The following is a 24,645-nucleotide window of genomic DNA, read 5'->3' on the forward strand; positions in this document are numbered from 1 at the left end:
CAGGATAATGTGCATTCAGGCTGGCCATTATCACAAAATACACCCCTTTAGCCTACTAAACTGTAAATCTTGATCATTCTGTTGGGGGTTTATTTTTTGCTATAATGACCCACTGGCTGACTATAAATGTAGTATTTCGTGGCTTTTATTCATTATGTTTTAAAGGGTCATGAAATGGAGAATAACATTTGCCTTGATATTTAGACATATAAGAGGTAACTGTACCAAAAAATCATTCTGTAAATTTCAGAACTCAAAATTTCCTCCTCAGTCTAAAAAGAGCATTTATAGTTGCCACCTTGCTGAAACGTGTCATTTTGAAATATGTCTGTTCGTGAGGTCATGACACATTGCTCATTTGTATTTATTAAATGTTTTATTATTTTGTATATAAACATGAAGTGCACAGACTCATTTACCGCTGCTATGTATCTCGCCGCTTTTAAAAGTAGCAGTGTCAAGTTACAACTTTGAAAGTGAGAAGCATTTGTCTCTTTCAGCTGCTACCTCTCGTTATTTTGAGCACAAACGCATAATGGATGGGTTCTTTCACGCATCTTCGCTATTTTTAATTGTTGTATGTAAACATGTACTAAGATGGACGTATTTGACTGTTTTGTTGTGTTTCCAGTGATGTGCACCTCAGTGCGCCTTTAGTATGTGTGTGCATCTAGTTTCACCGCTCTGGATTATGCGTGTTGTTTTTGTTTTTCAATTTATGTCAGCGTGGTTTTCGCCCAATATTGTTGTCATAATATGATTCAAGCTTTGCAAAGGAAATGTTTTTGGAGGATGAACAGTTAAAAACACTTAAAAAACATAAGTAAACCATTTCATTCATGAATATTTCAAATGGCATGTCTGTTTGATAGATTATGGTACTGAGTGTTAACAGTTGTGCTTGAGATGAACAGTTTAATATATACGGATGCAATGTGTTGGATATGTGTTATGTGTAAACCCTGCAATTTTGTTTTATAATGTTGTTGAGGGGCTTGTTCATTGTCTTTTGATTGAGTTTGCTGTATTTGAGGGGTTGCATGATGTTAGCCAATCAGGACAGTGGGCGTTTACGTTGAAGTTTTAAGGAGGCGCTTTAGCCAAAACTGAGCATTTCAGACAGAGGGCCAAAAAACAGGGTTAGAAATGATAATATATTACTAAATTGTGACTGTATTTGTGCAAACAAACTTTTATAACATTATCATTGGACCTCAGGGAGGATAGTAAAATGATAAAAATAGCACTTCATGACCCCTTTAAGATTTCACTCATTATATCTTGAAAATGGCTAAAAACCAACAATCTGGGAAATGACATGTGTATTAGGAGAAAGTAATTGCTGTCCAGCTCTAAACATAGCTGTACCTCTGCACGTGCCCAGAAGGTGTCTCTGTTAATCCGTCTTATCTCCATGGCAGCATTTGTCTTCCTGTAGTTAGTGCCCTGTGGGTGTGGCATAGAAAACGAAACAACAAAAAAGAAAAAATGACCCAAAATGTCCATTATAGAAAATTAGACATCTCCCCAATGTGTATCACAAAATTATACCCTGAAAAAGACCACTGATTTGACATTTGAATGAAGTTCTTTAACACAGCCAATTATGTGGTATTTTTGAGGTAACTCACCACAGTCTCCTCCTGCTGCATTGCTTTTGAGGATCTCCTCAGTCTCTCCATTGGTGGTCGAATTTTTTCCAAAGCAGCCATAATCTTCTCCTCCGTCAACTCATCTTGCTGTGAGGCTGTTATAAATAATTGAGCCTCCTGTAAAGACAGAAACATTGAGAGATAAAAAAAATGCTGACCACACTTTGCAACAAGGAATCTTTTAGATAGGTTTGCTGTGTATGCTGTTTTATTGGTTAAAGATTGAGTATAGTTTTGAACTGATTTTAAAAGAAAAATGTGTTTGAAATGCCTTTTATACAGCTTTCTAAGTACACCAAATATACAGTTTTTTTAATGATAAGACACAATCTCAGAGTCAATAACTTGACACACACACACACATACAAATCATATTCTAGAGTTATGCAATAGCAATGGATTTTGAATATTTTAAAGTCATATAATACAGTAGATTTTATATGTATAAACATTAGCAAACACTTTTCATCAATGCATTAAAGCGACATTTTATCCTACTGTATTTCTATATATGTGGTCCTTGGGAATTGAACCCATGACCTTGGTGTTTTTTGCACCATACACTATCAGCTGAGCTACAACAGAAAGCCTGTATTAGAATCTGCTCAAGACAGTTTGGAAGAAGTCATAATAACTGTTATATATGCTTATCACGTCTCATGCTTGAAACTAATTTATTTGCATTGGCTGTAGAAATGTAACAGAAACATGTTTTAAACCTTAAATCTTAAGAAGCACTGTGGTTGGAATATTGGAAATAACTTAACACAGATAAGGTTAGTAAATGATTCAATCACACTAGTCTCATGTTAACTGTATAATTTTTAAATCTTGTGGCTATGCTTTTGAAACATTGTGTGTTTAAATATTTGTTGCATTGCACATTTACTTCCATTGAAAGTGCCTGATTGTAACTGCGATTTTTAATCGACTTTGATATTGATATCAATATTGTGACTATCAGCCTTCTCTCATTGTACTGATTTACAAGTTCTACAGTATATTTCAATTTTGACCATGACCCCCCCCCCAAATAAACAAAATTCTAATTATTTGAATTAATGGGACATTGTTTTATGTTAGAAAACATTTAAAACTTCGTACAAAATTGTGTCACTGTTGTTGGGTACTGATTGTCTGTGTAAACTCTGACCTATTGTGACACAGGGACTCATGGCCTTTCTAACTACAAGCAGTATAAGCAACCTCTTAGGGCCTCTGAGCCAACAGGGGGGGTCCACAAAGAAAGGTTTTTATATATATATATATACAGTGGCATGCATAAGTTTGGGCACCCCTGATCAAAATTGCTGTTGCTGTGAATAGCTAAGCGAGAAAAGAAATTGAAGACCTCAATGTGAACTCCACTGTTCCTGTTAACTGTCATTTCTTAATTACATAATGAACTGAGGAAACGGCTACATAAAAACGCTTTGCTATCTTCTTATAGCCTATACGCTTTGCTATCTCCTGCTTTGTGGGCATCAATTATTGTAATTTTCAGAGTGCAAGGCAGCTACTTAGTGGAGCTCATGGCTGCTGATTGTTGGGACAAGATTTGTATAGAGTATGTATACATACATACAGAGTATGTATAAAGTAGAGATGCACCGATCGACTGGCCAGGGACCGGAATTAGCCGATTTTCCGCATGCTCGGCCCGGACCAGTGATTGGCCGGTCAGCCTCACGTCTTACCGATTCCAAGACGGTCCGTTTTGTTGCCAGCGGCGCAGGCAATAACGTCACAGCCGCACGTAAACATGTCATTGGCGTGGAAGATCTTCACTGTGTAAGTGAAGAATACAGAAAGTTCGAAATGTGTAATAATTGTAAGTAGTGTTGTCAAAAGTACCGACTTCGGTACCAAGTCGGTACTGACATTGAAAAATGTGATGCTTTGAGCGCTGTTGAGTGGAATCGTAAACTCCTCTGATTGGCCGTTGTGTTCACGCGCTCATCGGATATGTCTGTGATTGGCTACAATGATTTTAAAAAAGAAGCTAAAAAGTGAAAGCGGCTAAAGCTAGCCAGAGCTCAGAGCCAGCCACAAGTCAGCAGCCTCTCCTATCATTCCTTGGTATGAGCAACGAAAATACCAAAGCAATTATGAGGAAAATTATGGAATTCATGGCCCTGGATGACCAGCTGTTCTCCATAGTTGAGGACAGAGGTATCAGAAATCTGATACATTTCCTCGATACAGAGTAGGAGGTACTTTCCGACGTCGCGTTGCCCGAGTTGTTTAATCTCGTGTCATGTCACACACGCAGCCTGTTATCTGTCAACATTTGGGTACACAAATCCGGGAGAGGGGAAGTGGGGTGCTGGATGGCAGAGGCAGGCTAAATACTATAGAAATTGTGCCGTTGTGATTTAACGGAATTTTTCCCACCGTGTCCGATATTAAAATCAGTGCGACACACATTGCAAAAGGCGTGGGCATTGTCGATATGGCTTCGGGATATGAAATTAAATTCTTCCATCCAGCTGTTGTTAAATGTACATGTATATTTAGTTTTTTCGCCAGAGCACCAGCTGATTCTTCTCCTCCCATCTACCAGTGATGCTTGATTTAACATCCCGCGTCTACTGCCTGCGCAGATATCAACAGCGCAAATGGGTTGTAGGTTGCCAGATTGTGGTCATAAATTATTTGTAATGTGTATGATGTATCGATTGTGTGAGTAGGATGCGTTTCATTCAAGATCTGGCAACTGGACACCTTGGAATAACATATTGATGTGATTATTCATATAAAGTGGTTTGGGCCATACAAATTACGGGAGTTTTTTGGGGAAAATAACAAAACGGGAGACTCCCGGGAAAAACGTGAGTGTTGACAGGTAAGTTCGCTCAACGTAAGTTGAGTGAATTGGACACTTCAGTTTTTCAGATCTTTGGAATTGTTTTGTTAGACGAGTAATAAAGAGAAAAAGGTCCATTTATAAAAATAGTGGAAAATGACATGTTACATAAAGCAACTTATTTGCAGTTAATTGTTATTTCTACCTCTTTCTAGTCTCAGAGCACTTTGTTTTGAGAGTTGTTTAAGTGAGAGAAGATCCTGTAACTTAGTGCAGTTTGGGGGAAATTGTAATGTTTAATAATTTATTTTATTATGAAAATAAAATGTTGCATTGAAGAAAGATAGATTTTGTTTGTATATGTGGTCAATAATAGTTCTTAGAAAGAAAATCGGAAAAAATCGGTATCGGAAGGTCACACTTGCAAAAAATCGGAAATCAAAATCGGCCAAGAAAATTGCAATCGGTGCATCTCTAGTATAAAGCTTTGAAATTTGCATCACCTGGCCTTTTCAAATGATGATTGTGAGCAAGCCATAGCCTTAACAAGCTAATTAAGATCTGAGATCTTGGTAAAAGTTATCTGTGAGCTCAAATCTCTTGGGGTGCCCAAACTTGTGAAAGATGCTCGTTTCCTTTTTTCACTCTAAAATTGTACAAAATAAAAATAATACAGTAATATAGTATTGCTTAAAATTTTGAAAAGAATGTTTCATCTTTAACTTTAAGCCTTTTGGAGATCAGTTCATCTTGTACTCACTTAAATATTCACAGTAACAGAAATTTTGCATGCCACTGTAAATATATATATATATATATATATATATATATATATATATATATATATATATATATATATATAATTTATTGTTATTAATAGTCATTTATTGTTCATTTGTATAGTTTTTTTATTGGTAATTAATTGTAAAAAATTAAAAAAAAAATACAATAATTAATTGTAAAGTTTTGTGTGTTTAAAGTAATTAATTTTTTATAAATTTTAAGTTCATATATTCAAATTTGTTGAAGACAATAATAGCCAAGTTTCAAATATCGGGCCAAATGAGGACGTGCTAGTGTATGCCAGGGCCAGTTGCATACCACTGTCACTTCTGTGGCTTCATCTTGCCTCCTCTGGGCTTCCTGGGGACCAACGGTCAATGGCCATTGGCCCGCCGATTACCTTGAGCCAAACAAAGCCAACTGGGGATTGAGGCTGGGTCAATGTCAAAGTTTTGCTGAGTCAGGTCAGAGGGTCAGCACCATGATCGCTGAACTTGCCCAATTGTTTATCCGGCGCACAGTGGTAAAGGTTCAGGAAAAAAAAAATGATTGTAGGAACAATACAAATCTGTTAAGATGCAAAATGGACAAAGCGGTGCTCAAAGGAAGAACTTTCTATGGTTCGAGATCAAGGACGATGTGCTTGGACATCGTCCCACTGTTAGTGGTGAACCACTCGGGAGTTGTCAACGTTAACTTATCTCGCTAACTAGCTAATGTTTAAATGTGATATAAAGTCGAAATTCTAGATAACTAGATAACAGATAGCAGCACCCCGGGGATATTGGTCCAATGGTGGGATCGCAGTTCGATTTTGGTCTCGTGGCTCAAGATTCTGAGGCTACAGGCCCCGGCTTACCAGTTGATAGCCCTGGCTCCAAGTAGGAATACACTTAAGGCTCCCATTTAAATAGAAGAATTTTTAACAGTGCTTCGAAATAAAAAAAACAAGAGAGCTAAATTTCAATGTAAGATCTGTAACTGCATATAATGAGAGAACCGGCTAAGGGTCTGTATCATTTTCCATTGTACATTAGAGGTTGGATATAAGAATGTATAGGTCCAATAACAACAACAACACAGTCAGCATACTACAATTTCCCTTATAAGGCATTTTCATGTCATCAGAATCCATCTACAGCTCCAGTGATCCAGTGAGAATTTACAGTTTATTAATTAGTATAGAATCCTAGGGTTAATCTCTGCTCCACAAATTCCCTAAGACCACTAACCAAATCTATGTAGAAGACAGAGTGATCTGGTTTGTGGGAGAGAAGGGAGTAGTAAAGGAATGAGACAGAGCCAGTGGAAGTGACAGAGGGCCCAGTGAGTGTTGAATTGGGCTCAAACCCAACAAAACCCACAGCTTTAAAATGGATTACATGAAGTACAGGCCTCTTTTCACATTTCTCTGAAATGCACAAGAAGTTGAACATGTCAGGACCAATTTGTTTACATCTCATTGCTTTTTCTGTGACTGAAATTACTTTATCTACAGCACATTAGGCTAAAACCAGGGGTGATTTTCACCTACCTTCTTTTCTCCCTCTTTCTGCTTGGGAGGAGTTAAATGACTTAACTATCTGTTATTACTTGCTTTAGATGAAGCCCTTGACATACAGTTAGCCCTGGGCTTTAGTGGTGATAACAGTATTAAAGGCATTGAGGGCAGATTCTCTCTCACACACACCTACTGACTACATGCCTACATACTGTTGCTTACAGTTTAGGCTTCTATCAAACACATGTAATGTATAATGCTGTTGATAAATTAGTTTTAACCCTCTGGGGTCTGAGGGTGTTTTGAGCCCTGGAGAAGTTTTGACATGCCTTGACATTTGTGCTTTTTTCAGTTGCTTAAAAACATATTAATGGCTAAAGTCTGATAACACTGTATTCAGCACAAACTGTGCTACAATAATATGTGAGCAACATATGTGTACATGTTTGTATTTTTGAGAAAATAACATTTATGCATGGTTTTTGAAAAAACAAAATTTTAAGTCACTGAAATAAGGCCATATAACAGATACTAAACATTTGTCCACAAGCCTTTTGAGAATTGGATTTTGTAGCCTAGAATTTTTGATACAAAATGATGTGAAAATCATCCTGATCACGCATTCATACAAAACAATATAGTAATTGAACTTTTGTAAGACAATTTTAGTGTTGAAAGGTAATATGCGAGGAGACGTGAATGATCATGAATATTGAGGTAATTTACACCTGAAGAGACAAAAGACGCCTCCTCTGGGCCTATCAATGAGGGATAGAGAATGAATGTGAGGAGACTTAATGATCAAAATCAAGTTTTAAGTTAAAAGAAGTAATCTGACTGTACATTTTCTTTACATAAAGACTTTACTTAATTTTATACCTACACTAAAAAAGTATCTTCTGCTCACGAAGACTGGATTTATTTGATCCAAAATACAGTAAAAACATTGTGTGAACTCTTTTTACAATTTAAAAGAACAGTTTTATATTTGAATATATTGTAAACGGCAATTTGTGATCAAAGCTGAATTTTCAGCATCATTACTGCAGTCTTCAGTGTCACATGATCCTTCAGAAATCATTATAATATGCTAATATGGGCATATTTAAAGTGTATTTTACTCATTTAACCTGAACACATATTTGCAAGCACAAGCTTTGATGATAATGAGGCATTTTAAACACTAGATAAAATGTAATCTAAACATTCATATTATTTTTTATATCATGTTACATATCATATTTATATCATACAGCATACAATTTAAATACCTGCTTTAGCCAAAACAACATTTAAATGGAACTAAAACTTGCCTATTAGGACATATTTCAAATTTCAATACTATGAATCCTGACTGGCAAGTCTGGAAACAGTCCCACTAGTAAAATATGTACGTTTATATAAAATAGCATGTCAACTAATGACAACTAAATGACTTACTCGTCCGAAATTGTATCCTCGGCTGGATCAAGTCTCTCTTCAAAATACAAATGTTCATCGGAGTCCCGCTCTTCTTCTGAGGAAAATGTTAACTCTTCCTTAATATCCAGGAGTTTGATCGCCTGTGTATTGTTACAAACACGCAGAAAAGTTGAGTTGTGTTGTGTTTACATTAAACCTCACCGTCGTTTACCATTTGCATTGATCGACTCAGCACATTAGCGTATGAATGGTGCGCTCTGCTGGTGGGTGTGATCACATTAGCTTTAATGAGTTGAGCCAGAAGAAACTGTACATCACTTTGTTTTATACAGATTACATTGCAGGAGAATATTTTACATTTTTAAGTTTTAAATTTGAATTGTTTTATTTAAAAGTAGACATTTTAAGCTTTCTTTAGACATATGTTTCATGTTTGTGTGATAAGTATTTGCAGAGTTTCAGTTCATTTTTGTGACGTGTTTCAGATACATGCTTGTGAACACAGAGACAGCTAAAAGCTCACCCTTTTTATTTTCTTTATTTTACAAAAGCACAAGATTTTGTTGTTATTGTGAGTGTACACAAATAAAAGTAGACCCTTTATAGGTTCTAATGATGTCTTACACTTATCTGTATACCCAAAATGTTTCCGTTGTAATGACGAAAATATCCAGCAGAACACGCTGGCGCTTCCGTTGACCCCAGAGTGTTAACAAAGATAGTCTACAGAACAAATGTTATAGTGTAGTGCAGTGGTTTGAAACTGGTGAGTTGTGAATTGAAAATGCATCACAGATCTGTTCTGATAAGGTTGCATACCACAGGTGATAAAACAAAAACTTTTCATATCTTTTGTTGTTGACATCAAAGACTGTGTTCAATATTGATTCAGCGCAAATTAATCTTTCGCCCTTCATCAATTGGTAATAATTGGATAATATGAATATAATAATGAGCCCAGAATTTGTTCCATGTGTTAGGCTGGTAAATCCCACTGTTGTCTATGCATTTACAAAATGTCATGTTAATCATTTTGCAGTTCATGTACATTTTAATACATTTCAATGTTTGATTTTAGGACATGTTTGTTGACTTTTGTACTATAAACACTTTTGGTACTGTGTTGTGTTGCCACTTGATGTCCAATCTAATAACTGGGTCCAACTGCAAAAACTGGTTAAGAAACACTGCTGTAGAGTGTTATTTGTGTATTATACCTGAAAGCATGTTCATGAGGGCATATTGAGATATGACTAATGCAAATTAAACATTACACAACTTAATAACTTAATTTCACATATTTTTTTAAAGGCAAACAGCTCTTGCAGAATTTTTTGGAAACACCAAAGATCAGTCAGTCTGACAGACATGACAGATCCCTTACTAGCACAGACTCGTCACAAATAGACAATAACAAAAGGGAGTGATGAAGAGAGAAAGTGGTGAGGAGTGGCTAGGAGGAATTTACACTTCATTGTGGCTCATACTCTGTTGCTCATCTTGTTACTGATACTCTGAAGGCAGACCTCAGAAACTACACTGTTATAAATGAGGTAGGTTTAACATTTGGTTCAGCTGTCAATGTAGACGCAAAATTTAATTTGAGGCAAATGTAAACAAGGCTGTGTTCAATCAGTTGTACTATTCTGTACATTAGTGTTGACCGTTCAGCCAGCAAAACATTGAAAATACATCTTTCTAAAATAATTAAATTAATAAAAAAAACATTTCTCAGTGGGAAAGTATTTTGTGCTAAAACCCATACAAATTCTTGAGGGAACCTATGTGTTACGATGTATGCAAATTAATAGTTTTTTCTATCTATCATTCTGTCATCTGAGTATATGTGTGTGTTTGTCTTGCTTTCTATCGTGAGTCTGTATGTTCCTGCTGATTTGAAAATTGAATGCTCCTCCTGTTAGCAGTGACTGGTTGACTTTGCAACAGGTCTAAAACACCACTTCCACCTGTCAAAGACGAGCTGTTGCACATTCGGGCCACTTGTGCTTCCTGTGCACCTTACTAGCCACCAGACCAATCCCTAGTCCTTCTAAACACTAGTGAGACAAGAGATATCTGTGTATTGGTGTTCATCAGTAGTGTTTGATGATACTATGTTCTAAAGCAGTTGGTTTTGAAGAGGTGACCTGCCCTGTATTTTTGAAAGTTCACTCTGTTTTGTTAGTATAGCTAGGTTAATTTGAATGTATTATTCTTTTCTTTCCCAGGTTAGTAATTCTTTTTTTTTTCTTTTGAAGTTGTTTTGTTCATAATTTTGGGGCCATGGGGTCACTCTAAATCCAAAACACCTGCTGCTCTTCTTCCTCAAATCACTTCTTCCAATAAATCACTACTGGATTTATGATCTTTCACATTCACATTTTCCTTTCCCTTTATTGGGCTCTAAATCCTAGGGGACATAATACCATGACGAAGAAGCCTTCTGGGTTGGCCAACAAACTGACAGACTTTCTATCTATCCTAAAAGCCTTGTTTTCATTCGCCTGAAATTAAATATGGTTTATAACCTAACTATGGTCAATCTGAATAGCTTTGGCAAGCTAAAACATCATTATTAGACCAAATTTGGTTGGAACAAAATTGGTTGCTGTATCATGAGTAATCATTGATTTATGCCAGAGATTTTCTGAGATTTTTGTTTTAATTAGGCAATGTCAATCAAACTATTAAACCACTCATTGAATATAGACAATTTCAAGGACTATTCATCAGTTTAAGAAAGTGATTTATTTGTTTTTTGAACATTCCCAGTTAGTTGTCAAACTAACAGTAGGAGGCAATTAATTTATAGTGACTTTAACATGATTTACATTAGTAACATTAACACAATTGCAATTAAATGTCATTATTCAAATGTGGACCATGTTATTCGGTAGCTGGATACTCCCTGGATGCCTGGAAATAATGGAAATTACAGTGTTTAGATTTCCAAAAAAGCAAACACATATGGACGCAAGAGAAGCAGTTTTAATTTTGGAAGGTGAATGACATTTTTGCCAACTAATTGTACGTTTGATGGATATAGTCTAGCTGGCTCGTTAATTTAAAGTATTTCAATAACCTTATATATTGCCCCCATTATAATGAAAGAAGCTGCGCAAGTCACGTATTGAGTGATTCAATAATCCCAACCTTGCTGCTGGGGAAATAATTGTGAGGTTGCCAATACTTTTGGCCATGGCTGTACATAGGAGAATTGGTGCAGTTTTGAAGGCAAATGTGCACACACCAAATATTGATTTAGCTTCTTTTTATGCTTACTGGACTTTGTATGACGTTAATTGATAAACAAAAACTTTTTATGGCATTATTTTTGCAGACACCCTCACTATGCAACAAGTGCCTAAATCTTTTGCACAGTATATATAGGCCCTATTGTAGCACAGAGGAGGGCGGGGCCTGGCCAGAATGATGCACGCCCGGACCCCAATAAGCCTGATGAGGTGAGCGAGAGATAAAGGCGACTGGAGATGGCAGTTCGAGAGAGAGAGAGAGAGAGAGAGAGAGAGAGAGAGAGAGAGAGAGAGAGAGAGAGAGAACTATGGGCTGCTGCCCTTTATGTGTTTATGTTTGTGTGTTTTTGTTTAAATTGATCATTAAACTTTATTTATATTGTCAAACCGGTTACCGCCTCTTCCTTTCCCTTTTACCTATGTTACACCTATATTATATGTATATAGGTGTATGTATACACTTGCACCTTGTACTTACACACACATATATACATACATATATATATATATATATATATATATATATATATATATATATATATATATATATATATGTGTGTGTGTGTGTGTGTGTGCGTGTATGCATGTATTAAACAAAGATGAAAGTGATTCAATCATAAAAGACACCTTGAAACTAAAACTGAGTTCTGTTTTCTTTTCTTTAGGCAGCATTAACTGTATTACCAAAATTCAATACAAAAACATTCGATATGAACACACATTTGGCAACATTTTAGGAACACATGGGAATTTATTAGGCTTATTTATTATGAATATTATTATCTTTACATGTATAATTGTCTTTAGTTCTTAATTTGTAGGCAATTAGTAATTTTTCAAATGTTCTCGTTGACGGATGCTTGCGTGATGGCAAATGAGGCCGTTGGAGATGGTAAATGTTTGGATTTGGGGAGGTGGTTATATATATATATGATTTTTTGATCACTTCATTATTTTAATAGCTTATTTTGCTTTCGTTTAAAGTGCTATTTGAATTTAGAAATGTCTACTTTTTTTTTAAGTGTCATAATAAACATTTTATTTTATTGAAAAACTTCAATTGAAAATAGTAAATTATTAGTTTGTGCATTTTTCGAAAAAATGCATCAACCAATAATAAAAAAAAAAAGGTTCCCGGCCCCTGTTCTAGCACTTCTACATGACAGCAACAGCTAAACTGTGAGTGCATCCTCCTTGTAGACTCACTAATTAGTGCAAATAATTCCAGGCGCATGCGCACAATGCACGTTCAGAGTACGCATAGTTAGAAAAATCTGTAGGCCTAATTTTTATATCACCAGAACTTGAATTTTAAAAAGCATCCGATTTCATGATCTTGAAAATAGACTGAGTGTAATTTGATGTTATTGAAAAATGTTGCTCTTAATTTTAAATATTTACTTTGTGTGAATTCATCTAAAAAATATTCAGGTTGTTGAATACGGGTAGAGAAATTCAGGTGGCAAAATTCGAGGATGACATCCGGGAATGCAAGGAGAAAACAAGCATTAATGTAATCCATTTCTCTCTTGGACAATCGAAAAGCGATGGAAACAGCTAAACATTTATTTTAAATGTATATATCATCACTGTCAGATGAAAAAAAAACTAATATCTCCAAAAAACTTTAAGAGCATTGAAAAACAATTTTTCTCATAAACAATCTTACAAGACATTTAATAAACAGACAGCCCGATTAAACATATTTTCATTGTTCAATTCCATGCACAATTCAAACAATAAGAAGAGGTCATTCCATGCATTCTGTCTATTGTAAACAGTCAAAACTACTCAACATTGTGTCTCTTGTAGTGACACTATGGGTATCTCTTGAGAGCCTCGGCTGCCTCTGAACTTGAGAAATGGTCAATGAAAAATTGCAATAACGGTGCAATAACCAGAGAAGAACCTCAGAGTTAAATTGCACTTGACCCAGCCCATTAGCACTTTACATGCGTGGTTTTGCCAGAGTACTTGCACCTAGACGTACTTGCACCTTGCACTTCAATGTATCGCATAGCGCTGCACTTAAGGCATAGCGCTCTTAAAATAGGCCTAAAAGTATGCGTTAGTCATTTAACTTTTAGAGTTCTGGGATATAAAAATTCTGCTACCGGAAATGTTTCAGGGCCAGACATTCACAGTAGCATTCTAATTTCTTTGTCATTGTTTACCTCCTTGAAATGGTCTATATTTCTTTCCCCAAAACAGAAAATTAACAGGAGCAATATTCATCTGTGAAGTGTCTACTGTACCTATAAGAAACATTTTCACAGAAAGGTTTTTACATTTGTCATTGATTAAAGTCTTGTTTGAGATTGTGCAGATCCCTCAAAACGAGTTTAGAAAGGGTTATAATTCATTCAGATGAGTGTTGAGCAAGTACACGGTAAATGCATCTGACAGGTTGTCTCCGGCTGTCTGATTTTATGGCTGTATTAGGGTCAGGATAAGGGTCCCGTTCCATACAGTATTTGCTCTAGTTGGGAACTGACACTCTGGTTTGGGGACCTGCCTCTCCCACGCTATAAAACTTTATTCCCAACCTGACGTAGCCTAAAATCGTTCATGTGCTTAAACAAACATCAATCAACATAGAAATCACCCAACAAGATTTAAATCCAAATGGAAATAAAATAGACACTTTTGTAACATCAACAACGTTCCCACGCTTTTTTTATCAATTAATTTCCGTGTCTTTTCCAATCATTGGTGAGTACAATATATTTTTTTTAAGAATTCAAATTCAGACTGATTCCCTAATGAATCATGTAGACTAATTGTGAACCAGCTTGAAAGATTCATTGAAAATATTACAATATGAAAAATTATGATATCACAATGGCTTATGAGCATGCTTTACCTAAAAGTAATATTTAAAAGCACATAACTAAAACAAATTTCCATAATTTTTTCCATGACTTTGGAAATGTTATTAATTGACCATAAATATTCATGAATTTTACAGACCAGTTGGACACATATGTATAATTAAAATTCTATATTTATATTTTTTTTTAGGATCGTGGGAACCCTGTAACTTACACATACTGACATTTATCACACAAATACACACATATTATGGATGAATGTCACAAAGCAAGGTCATAAAGGTTGTGTATCTGAAAAGAGAGAGAATAACACTGAGAATTGAATAAACAACATTCTTGGCATGCCTGTGGAGCTGACCAGGCAATGTCTTTATAAGGCATAAAAACTAAGACATTAAGAATGTTTGACGATCTCATACAACTATACAAAATATGGAAATGTTAAACCAACATTGTCTTGGTGGCAGAGTAAATAAAACCTCACACAGCTTCAAGAGACACATACATACATCGAAAGTTAAACTACATAAAACTTCCTAAAAGCTAAGATTGTTTCTCATCACGTAACAGCTGAAAATAAAAACACTTTTTCTATTACAAACATCCTTTCCTGTTTCTTTTTCTTTCCATATAAATTACTTGCTTTAATTCCTACACTTATCTGAATGTTTTTGTGGTGTCTGTCAGTGGCACTGCTCGGTTGTTGAAAGGAACAATAGGGTCTGACACAGAGGAAGAGTCTACTGTACAATAAGACCTGGCACCATGCAGCTAACCATCACTTAACACATACTAGAAAAGGAAGGAAACCATTTATAAGAGGGAAATCACAGAATAAAACAGAAGAGTGCATTTGTACGCATGTTAAGAGAGTTTATGGTTTCAGAATCGTGTAGAGAGCCATTTTTTACATACTCCACATATTCATTCAAATAGAGGCAAAACATGAGTTTTTCTTTGGATAAATTCTATTTGTACAAACAATGCAGCAGCAATGTAAGTTAAGAAAGGCCATATAAAGCAGAACAAGGTGTCCCAGTATGTTAAGATATCAGATTACTGTGAAATCAATAGAAAGAATCTGGCTGAGAAGCACATCCACGTTAATTAAATTCAACTGACACTCTATCAGCATGCAACAAAAACACATTTACGTTATTTATAATGGAAGTATACAGGGTAACCATGACAGATGGCAGCGTACAAACATTTTACTATTACTTTACACCTCCATATGTCTTTCTTTATTCTCTCTCTCGCTTTCGAGGCAGTATTGTTCTGGACCTGTATAATTGCATCATCTGTATCTTATATACTGTAAACAAAAGCTTTCATTCAAAAGTTCTGTGTGTGTGTAGTGTTTTTGACTCCCTATCAGATTTACATGCAATATACTCTATCTTGTATATGGTTATGTGCAAAATTCCTTGACAGAGAGAAGAAGAGAGAGCAGAAAACCAACAAGAGCACATTCCAGAGCGATACAAACACAGGATGTATTCGAGAATGAGACAAATGTGTGTAGATGAGAGTGAAATACATTATTTTACTCACTCCAGTTTTGAATGGTTCCAAATGTGGCTGTAAATAGCAGTAAGTTATTGCAGAAAGTGAAGGGGTTGATTTAAGATAATAACTCCTTATTTTATTATGCTTCCTTCTATGGTTTAGTTGATGACAATCCTTGTTATTAATTTTGTTTTTTGTTTTTATATTATAGGTTATATAATTGTCGGGCCTCATGTGCTTAGATAGGAGACAAAGTCAGGCCTACACACAGTCATAAATTCTGACTGAGGCCTGTAGGAACACTCAAAGACAGATAAAACACAAAAACGGCACCAAAATCATACAAAGGGAGTCCAAACAGACTGCAGATCCCATTGCTCACTTTTCACCTAGGTGTGAAATTCTGAAGGATCGAAATCTCAACTCCTATGTCAACTCTCCACAAGAGCCATGCCCGCCATTTTGTACACTACTTCTCTCCTCACACACACACACACACACACACACACACACACACACACACACACACACACACACACACACACACACCTCTACAGTCCTCTCATGTATTATAGGTTTATCTGTTACCATATCTAATCATGTTACTGTTTAGTTTGTAGTTGGAAGTCAGAAGTTTATTGACTGCATTGTATTGATTATTAATTTATATTACTGCATCAATAAACTTTGTAATACTTTAAAGAAAACTGTTTTGGTATTGTTCTGCATGCACCTTTGCCAAGGACTGGCAGGGGATGTAAGTGCTCGGATTCAAGCCTTCATTGTTTCCCTTTTAAATGTCGATGTTCTCCGGATGTCAACTTTCCTAAGAGAACAATCATATATTGAGACTGCTATACTGTCTGATTCAGTACCACCGCTCCCTATAAGCAGACTACGCAGTCTGCGTAGGGCACCAACTCCCTAGGCACCAACTCCGCACGTTATATGTTATTCAAGGACCCCAAAGCATTTGCGGAACACAAATGATAGCTTTGCGCTCATATCCCTCTCCTGAATGTATATTCTCTTCAACATATTATTTCTATAATTTCACAAGTGATGTGTATATATAATACTCATTTATGCTGTCTTCACCCAGAGAATACATTTACACTGTTGTATAAGCTTACTTGTAATTTTTTAAGAGAGATTTTAATCTCAGTTTTGTTCATGTCAATATTATTGTGTTTATTAAATGTCTTTTGTAGTATGTTCATACTAATAGTATGAAACAAATGTGTGTGTCCTGTGGGCTTTATGGTTAAAAGAAAGGTCATGCCAACAGAAGTTCATAAAGCACGTGTGGCTCTTGTCAGACAGTCAGGCTGCGAGACCAGCTAAATACCAGCTTGGCATGGCTGAGAGATCAGTTAAACCAGATCAGTTAAACCTAACCATCTTAAACCAGTCCAAGTTAGTTCACTGTTCTTAGCTGGTTGAAGAACAGTGAACCAACTTGGACTGGTTTAAGCTGGTTAGGGCAATTGTAGGATGTTAGAAGAATTATCTGAAGTAGTAAGTAAAACTGCTGTTCACTGTATATACACACAGCCTTGTGATTATATGAAAATCCTCCCCCTAGAAGTTACTCAGAAACACTATTATGTGAAAGCTGATGAGATGCAGGGCGGCTAGTCAGGGGAGACAGACTGTTTGTTACCTTGAAGAAGGTCTTGACGGCAGGCACATGGCTGGCACATTCTGTTATGCGGCATTCATCCACACTCTCACCAACCTGTTTGAGGCAGTCAGAAGAGAAGGCACTTTAAAATAGGGAGCTTCAAGTGGGTGCCAGCAAGGAGGCACTAAAGGGTCCACAAAACATTTGTGAAAAATGCATTAACTTAATCTTAATTTAAAAAGTGAATATACTTAAAGCCAGTATATTTTTGTTCCATCATAGAGCTCTTTTGTTCCATCATAGAATACTTCTGTTCCATTATAGATCTACAGTTTATCTTCCATCATAGAACCCTTCTGTTCCATAATGATGTCAGGATCCTGTCACCCCAGACAGACTTGTTTATTGTTTTTTGGTGTCAGGATCCTAACACCCATGACATGTGTCTCATGTTGTGTGTGAGCACATGGTTCTTGTCTGTGATCTTCTGCTATGTGCTCTTGCCATTTTCTTTGTCTTGTTTTCTGTTGTCTTTTATGTGAGCACATGGTTTCCATGTGTGTTTTCTTGCCTTTTGATTTCCTGTCAGTTCTGTTCTGTACCGCCCCCTTGTTTACCTGATTATTATTTCATCTGTAACACCAGCCCCCCCTATTATCCTCCATCATAGAGCCATTCTATTACATAACAGAACCATTCTGTTTCATCATAGAACCTTTCAGTTCCATAATAGAATTATGTATTACATCATAGAACCCTTCTGTTTAATCATAGAATCATTTTGTTCCATAATAGATCTACTGTATATCCTCTATCATAGAACCCTTCTACTCTATAATAGATCTGTACCTTTCTTATTTGAACCCTTCTTTTCTTTTTTAGAACCCCTGTTCAATAATAAATATATTATCCTCTTTCATAGAGCCATTCTATTTCATAACATAACCATTCTGTTTCATCATAGAGCCCTTCAGTTCCATATTATAATTATATGTATCTGTTCCATAACACTACCTGTATATCTTACATTATAGAACCCTTCTTTTCCAACATAAAACCCTTCCATAAAAGCCATATGTCTTCCCTTACAAACCCCTTCTGTTCTATGATAGATCTATATCTTACATAATAGAACCAATACATTTATAGGAATAAATGTGTATCTCCTGATGCACACAAAATGTTACATCAGTACACTTTTGTTACATCTACCAGTACAGATGTCTCAAACTCAAATTGCCCAATGGCCACTAGTCAGGAGGTGTTCTTTACTGATGGCCAGTTGAACAGTTCATACATATATGTATAACAAAAAATTATATATAATTTATTGCAAAAAAAACAAACAAAAAACTGTTGTGACGTCATCACAACAAAGTCTCATTTACCTCAAGTGGACATATTCATATTTTGTTTGATAGCTAAATTTGTAGTCCTCCTGCTGTTCCCAGGCGAACTTCCCTGAAGATCAAATTTTTTTTTAGAAGCTCTCCTTTGTCTGATGTATTTTTTGTTTGTCAGATAATATGGATAGTATGTGAATAGAGACAAAGGGTTTATTTCTCTCCTAAAATGGACTGACGTGTTCTTTTTCATGGTGTTTTCTGACTTTTTTGCTATTTACTTTTTTACCATTGACATGCAAGTGTCAGCTTCACAAATATCTGATGGACTGAATTGTAAAATTTCCATCATGGTCTATTTTTATCTGTCACAGTCAGTGTTTGGGATTGACAACCACAATTACTTACAGGTGTGAGTCTTTTGCTGTGGCGCTGCAGACTGAGCAGAGGCAGAGTGCCAGTGAATAGCACTCAGTAAACAGTTTTAGTTATTGGTGCCGTTATAGCCTACAGTTATACATCATGCATGGACAGACGTTGATGATTCATCTCTCATTCATACTTAGCAGACCACTCTGCATGCTATAGTTTAATAATCCTTTAAGACAACTTCTAGGGACAAAATGTAGGGAAATGTAAAAATGTTGCGGGCCGGGTTTGAGGATAAACTATTAACACTCACAGAGTGCGTATAAATTTATCTCATGGGTTGGTGGTTTGAGACCCCTGCTCTAGTACATCAGTGATGTGTGTGTGTGTGTGTGTGTGTGTATTTGTGAGCATGTATTTATCACTTTGTGGGGACCAAATGTCCCCATAAGGATAGTAAAATGTGACATTTTTGACCTTATGGGGACATTTTGTCGGTCCCCATGAGGAAAACAGCTTATAAATCATACTAAATTATGTTTTTGGAAAATGTAAAAATGCAGAAAGTTTTCTGTGAGGGTTAGGTTTACGGGTAGGGTTAGGTTTAGGGGATAGAATATAAAGTTTGCACAGTATAAAAACCATTATGTCTATGGAAAGTCCCCATAAAACATGGAAACACAACATGTGTGTGCGTGTGTGTGTGTGTGTGTGTATACATGTTAATGCTACATTGTGGGGACCACATGTACCCACAAGGATAGTAAAACCTGAGATCACCTTCCTTGTTGGGCCCAGCCAGACAGTTTTTTTGAAAATTTTAAAATACATAAAGAATTCTATGAGGGTTAGGTTTATGGGTCTGGTTAGGGGATATAAATTATCATTAGATCTGTATAAAATCCATAAAATGCATGGAAGTCTATGGAGAGTCCACATAATGATATAAAAACAAGTTTTTGTGTGTGTGTGTGTGTGTGTGTGTGTGTGTGTGTGTGTGTGTGTGTCTGGATACCAGTCTTTTACACAAGGATATTTCTTTTGCACATAACAGGTCACTGAGACCACTCCCTCTTCCTCTGTATAATGCTTGACTGGCTACAGATGGCACCTCTGACCTGAACCACAACATTCCCACTTTTCGTCTTAGCAACTAGAGCCCTCATGTATATTAGAAATGCTCTCAGAATGCTTTGTTTGGTCTGTATTTGAGCTCCTTCAGTTACAACTCTGAAGGTCAAAGCCCTTTTGTGAAGTGAAGACATTGACACATCTCATCAACAGGAGCCTCACATCCATTGCTTAAACATGGAATGTTTAATGATGTGACAGCCCCAACCAATGAGAAACCACTGCAGGCTCACACCCCAAGGCATCATCCAATAGAAAATAGTCATAAAAGACTGACATCCAATCAGGACGAGGCAAAATGACCTCATCCAGAGGTATTTGTAAAAAGATCTAAAATGTATATAAAAGACAGAATCTAAAGCTTAGGACAGTGTCTGTTTGCATTTAATATATACTGTATATTTACTTTTAAAATATCAGATATGTCAAATGGGGAAGTTGGGATATAGCTACATATATATACACAACTGTAAGGTTATAAGTTAAAAGTTAAATTACCGGTACACACTTGTTTTCTCTAGAAGAGGTTTTGTATGTTGGTTTTAATTTAGTTTAAAATCATCTTAAATTAAATTATTTTTTATGAATTATATTCTTCAAACACAAATTCTAATACAATCATATTTTTTTAATAGCAGTTGGGTAAAAAAGTAAACACAAAATAATTACACTGACATTACTTCAGACCAGGGTCAACTATATATTGAAAACATTTGAACTGAAAGGCTGAAATGTGTTCTTTGACAAGGTTTATATTTCATAAATATCAGGTTGAGGAAAGTTGTCACTATTTTATTTGGGCAGGTTGTCACATTTCTTTTAAATGTCAGAAATGTATACAATTGATCAATTACAATATTTGTTACCCAAAACAATGAGTTAATAATTTTGTACATAGACTTTTACATTCTTTCTTACATACAGTTTCATGAACTGTTTTGTGTTTTAAAGAAGTTTGTTTCAATTTCACACATAAAAAAATTAAATAAATAAATATATATATATATATATATATATATATATATATATATATATATATATATGTAAAATAAAATAGGCTCTTTATTGGCAAGCTTGATTGTGAAAACTTACCCCATACAGTGTGACAACATGCCACACTAGAGAGCAATGCGTTGTTTAATGAACTATACCTTTTTTCCTGAACAATGATGAAAATGTTCTTTTTTTTATTATTTATGACTAAAGCATGTGCCTATACAGAAATATAATAGACCTACCCTGAAAAATATTCACTGGAGAAAAAGTGTAACAACTAGCCCTGGTCCCCCCTATTTGTTACAGTACGGTTGTGAGGATACAACTAATATAAGGTACTTATTCTGTTTATGAACTTACCCAGCAGATCATGACAATCTGTGGTTGTCCTGTTTCTGTCAGTCCCACCCTGCATAGTCCATACATGGGCCTGCTGTTATGAAATTTCCCAACCAATTCCATCAAACCTCCAGCTGGTAGAAGGGAGAGATTTAAATGGAGAGGGCAAAAACACAAAATTAAAGAGATACAAATTTTCTTCTTTAAATACAAAAATATTTCTAAAATAAAATGAATCTGAAGCCATGAAAAATGTTAATATTTTTACCAGGTCTGATTCAAAAACTCAAGTAAGATTTTTCTGCTTTATCTGATATTAAGAGGAACAATGTTGGCAGCCTTAGCCTTAACTGGTAACCCTCTCTACTTAGGACCATTTCACACTTGAATGTCACATGATTGCACTAAGACTGAGCTTTTAAACTGGCTCAAAAAGAGCTCAACAATCACTGCCCACTTTACAGTGGCCTTGGTTTCCAGAGGTATTTTTTTAAATACATTTTCACCATTAGCAATTTCATGTTTCAAAAAGCTCTTCAATAAGCCATGACTCAAACAACAGCTTAGAAATGAATCGCAACATTACTTGACATCACAAACGTTCAAAGCAAAAAATGTATTTGAAAATCTGAAAAAATTTTTTTTTAACAATTAACTATTCATCTCATGAAGCATGAAAGAAACTGACTTGATGATTCGTCAAATATATATATATATATATAAAATATAAAATATTTTTGTTACAATTAATGCTTTCATGTCAACACGATTTCTCTGATTGGTGGTTAAATATAATTTTAAATATAAATATAATTTTTTTTGGCTTCTCCAGAAGCATAAATCATCGCCTAAACCCTCACAGTTAATGGTACTATTGGTCTGTCTTAAAGGTTTATATATTATTATCACTAAAAATAATTTGTGATATTTTTTGTGTGAAAATTAATAGTAATAAAGGAAATGAATGGGATTTTTACATCTATTAAGCATTGTACAGAATTGTAATAGATGAGGAGACATGGTTTAGAGCTCTTACCTCCAGAATCAAAGAGTTTAAGATTGTTGGTTGCTCCGTCATATGCAAATATTGCCCTGAAAAGGAGAGAAAATAAATCATTAAATTAATCTTGTTCTTGTGTTGAGAAAAACACATAGCAGTCCATATTTCAGAAACTAGTGATAGGGTTAAGTTCAATTTTTTTTGTTAAATCCAGATTGTAAAAAAAATTCTTAAACCCTTATCAAGGTCATGGCGACAGCGATTCAAGATGACGCATGCAAAACTTGCAAGTAAAATGGAAAAAGGAACATAAATATGTCAATAGAGGCCCCTGAACTTTCATTGTGTAAAACAATCATGGACCCTTCTTCCAATCCACAGACAACTATGATCAACACCACATTTTCTTTTACATCATCTTAAAATGCAATAAGTGGGCTTGTGTGTAAGGACCATGTGTGCAACATCCAAGTGCTTATCTACACACCCATGCCATCCAAGAATGCTTCACATATTGGACGAGTATTGTGCATACCAAGCCCTGACCCCAGTAAACCTACCAAGCCCCGGTACATAGTAATGAATATACCAAATGTTCTCACATAACAGCAAACCTGAGCCACCTATATACTTTTATTCCTGTTCTTGCAGTTTCAGGGCTCAACAATAATGCTGGCTCGCTGGCCCGGACCGATTTCAGGCCAGAATTGATGGAACTGTCACTTGCCCTGTTGGGCCAATGCTGCATTGTCACTACAACTAGCTGGCTAAAATAGATGAGTTTTTGTTGAACGTGTAAGAATTAATTGTGATAGTCTTGGAAGCATAAGTTAGATTTGGTTGAAATTTCTAAACAAATCAGTAATGTTTTGAATCGTATGCCATCCTTTTTCAGAAAAATTGTTTACAGCTGTACAGTGTTAGTTTTTAGCTATTAATGCAAATAAAAAATTACTTAAAAACCTTTTTTGCAACCCCTTTTACACATGCGTGGACATTGTATTTTCACTTTGCTATACACAACACATAATTGAAATAGATTAAAACTGAACTGATCTCAGTTCATAAGTCTCTGGGCAGTCAGTCAAGGGTTCAACTTTCAACGTATGGAGACATGTGACAAAACAGCATGGCGCTGATCACAGTTTTGTTTTGGGCATAAATGCCATTAAAACTACATCTGGTAGGAAACTTAATTAAGTTTTTACATTGAAATCTGTTTTATTTGAAAGATTACATTGTCTACTTTCATCTGATGTGCCATTTTTTAAATTTAAGCGATTTATTGAGAAACGTTGTGCTGCTAAACACAAGGTATACTAATGTGTACTTAAGCGCATTTTTCTTAGAAATCCTATATTTACTGTGCATTATCACATTGAAAATCAATAGGTTAATCCAAAAGCTGAAAAATTTTGCTTTCAGGGGCTTTATATGGAGTTAGGATGAAAATAAGGAGCATTTTGAACTGTTCTGAGACCAGTACAGACAGACAGCACACTGGAGGTTAAGTCATTCACTAAATAGGGAGAAAGGGAGCATCCTATTGCTTTCCTATGCAGCTATGTGCATTCACGCCTAAAATTCAACAAAAAGTTCAGTTTCAGGCTGCAGATAATGTTTGGACCACTCAACATGTTTAATTAATTGAACTAAGTTTAATTAATTATGCTAATTTATGATTTCATGTCTCAAAACATGAAAAACCAACACTCCAGGAAACATAATAAACAATCTGATTTAAAAAATCTGACTTTCTATAGCTTGGTATTACTTAAAATTTCACAAATTAGTCCTGTTGCCATAAATGTAAGCTGACATAATAATTTTTTGGCATTCAGTGAAAATGTGAAACGAAAAACTGGGCATATTTTTTGATATTTCAATAAGTCACAGGATTTACTTAATTTCCAGAGCCATTTCCCCTTTGTCTACACATACAACTTTTCAAAAAACACCTGGTGAAGCACTAATTTTGACAGACTCAAGTCAGGGCACGTAACCCAATGTTCTCTAGGGCTACAAGCCCTCCTAACCAGTGTAATTGCCATGTATGTAATCGTTAAAACATCGTTTGAACCTGGG

The 24,645-nt window shown here is 35.6% G+C and overlaps 2 protein-coding genes across 3 annotated transcripts in view; both read right to left on the reverse strand.

Annotated features, from left to right (window-relative positions):
- LOC127633288 (zinc finger protein 99-like) overlaps window positions 1-24,645 on the reverse strand; it is a 301,889-nt gene that overhangs the window by 106,324 nt on the left and 170,920 nt on the right. The window lies entirely within an intron of this gene.
- The window catches only part of LOC127633266 (drebrin-like protein B), a 79,341-nt gene that overhangs the window by 11,520 nt on the left and 43,176 nt on the right, over window positions 1-24,645 (reverse strand). For both annotated transcript variants that reach the window (XM_052112240.1, XM_052112232.1), the window contains exons 2-6: window positions 22,597-22,652; window positions 21,582-21,694; window positions 17,422-17,496; window positions 1,632-1,769; window positions 1,369-1,446 (exon numbers count right to left, since the gene is read on the reverse strand). In XM_052112240.1, coding sequence (XP_051968200.1) covers window positions 1,369-1,446; window positions 1,632-1,769; window positions 17,422-17,496; window positions 21,582-21,694; window positions 22,597-22,652 — 460 coding nt within the window. The remainder of the gene's footprint in view (window positions 1-1,368; window positions 1,447-1,631; window positions 1,770-17,421; window positions 17,497-21,581; window positions 21,695-22,596; window positions 22,653-24,645) is intronic.

Source organism: Xyrauchen texanus, chromosome 3 (genome assembly GCF_025860055.1).
Source record: "Xyrauchen texanus isolate HMW12.3.18 chromosome 3, RBS_HiC_50CHRs, whole genome shotgun sequence".
NCBI classification, from domain to species: Eukaryota; Metazoa; Chordata; class Actinopteri; order Cypriniformes; family Catostomidae; genus Xyrauchen; species Xyrauchen texanus.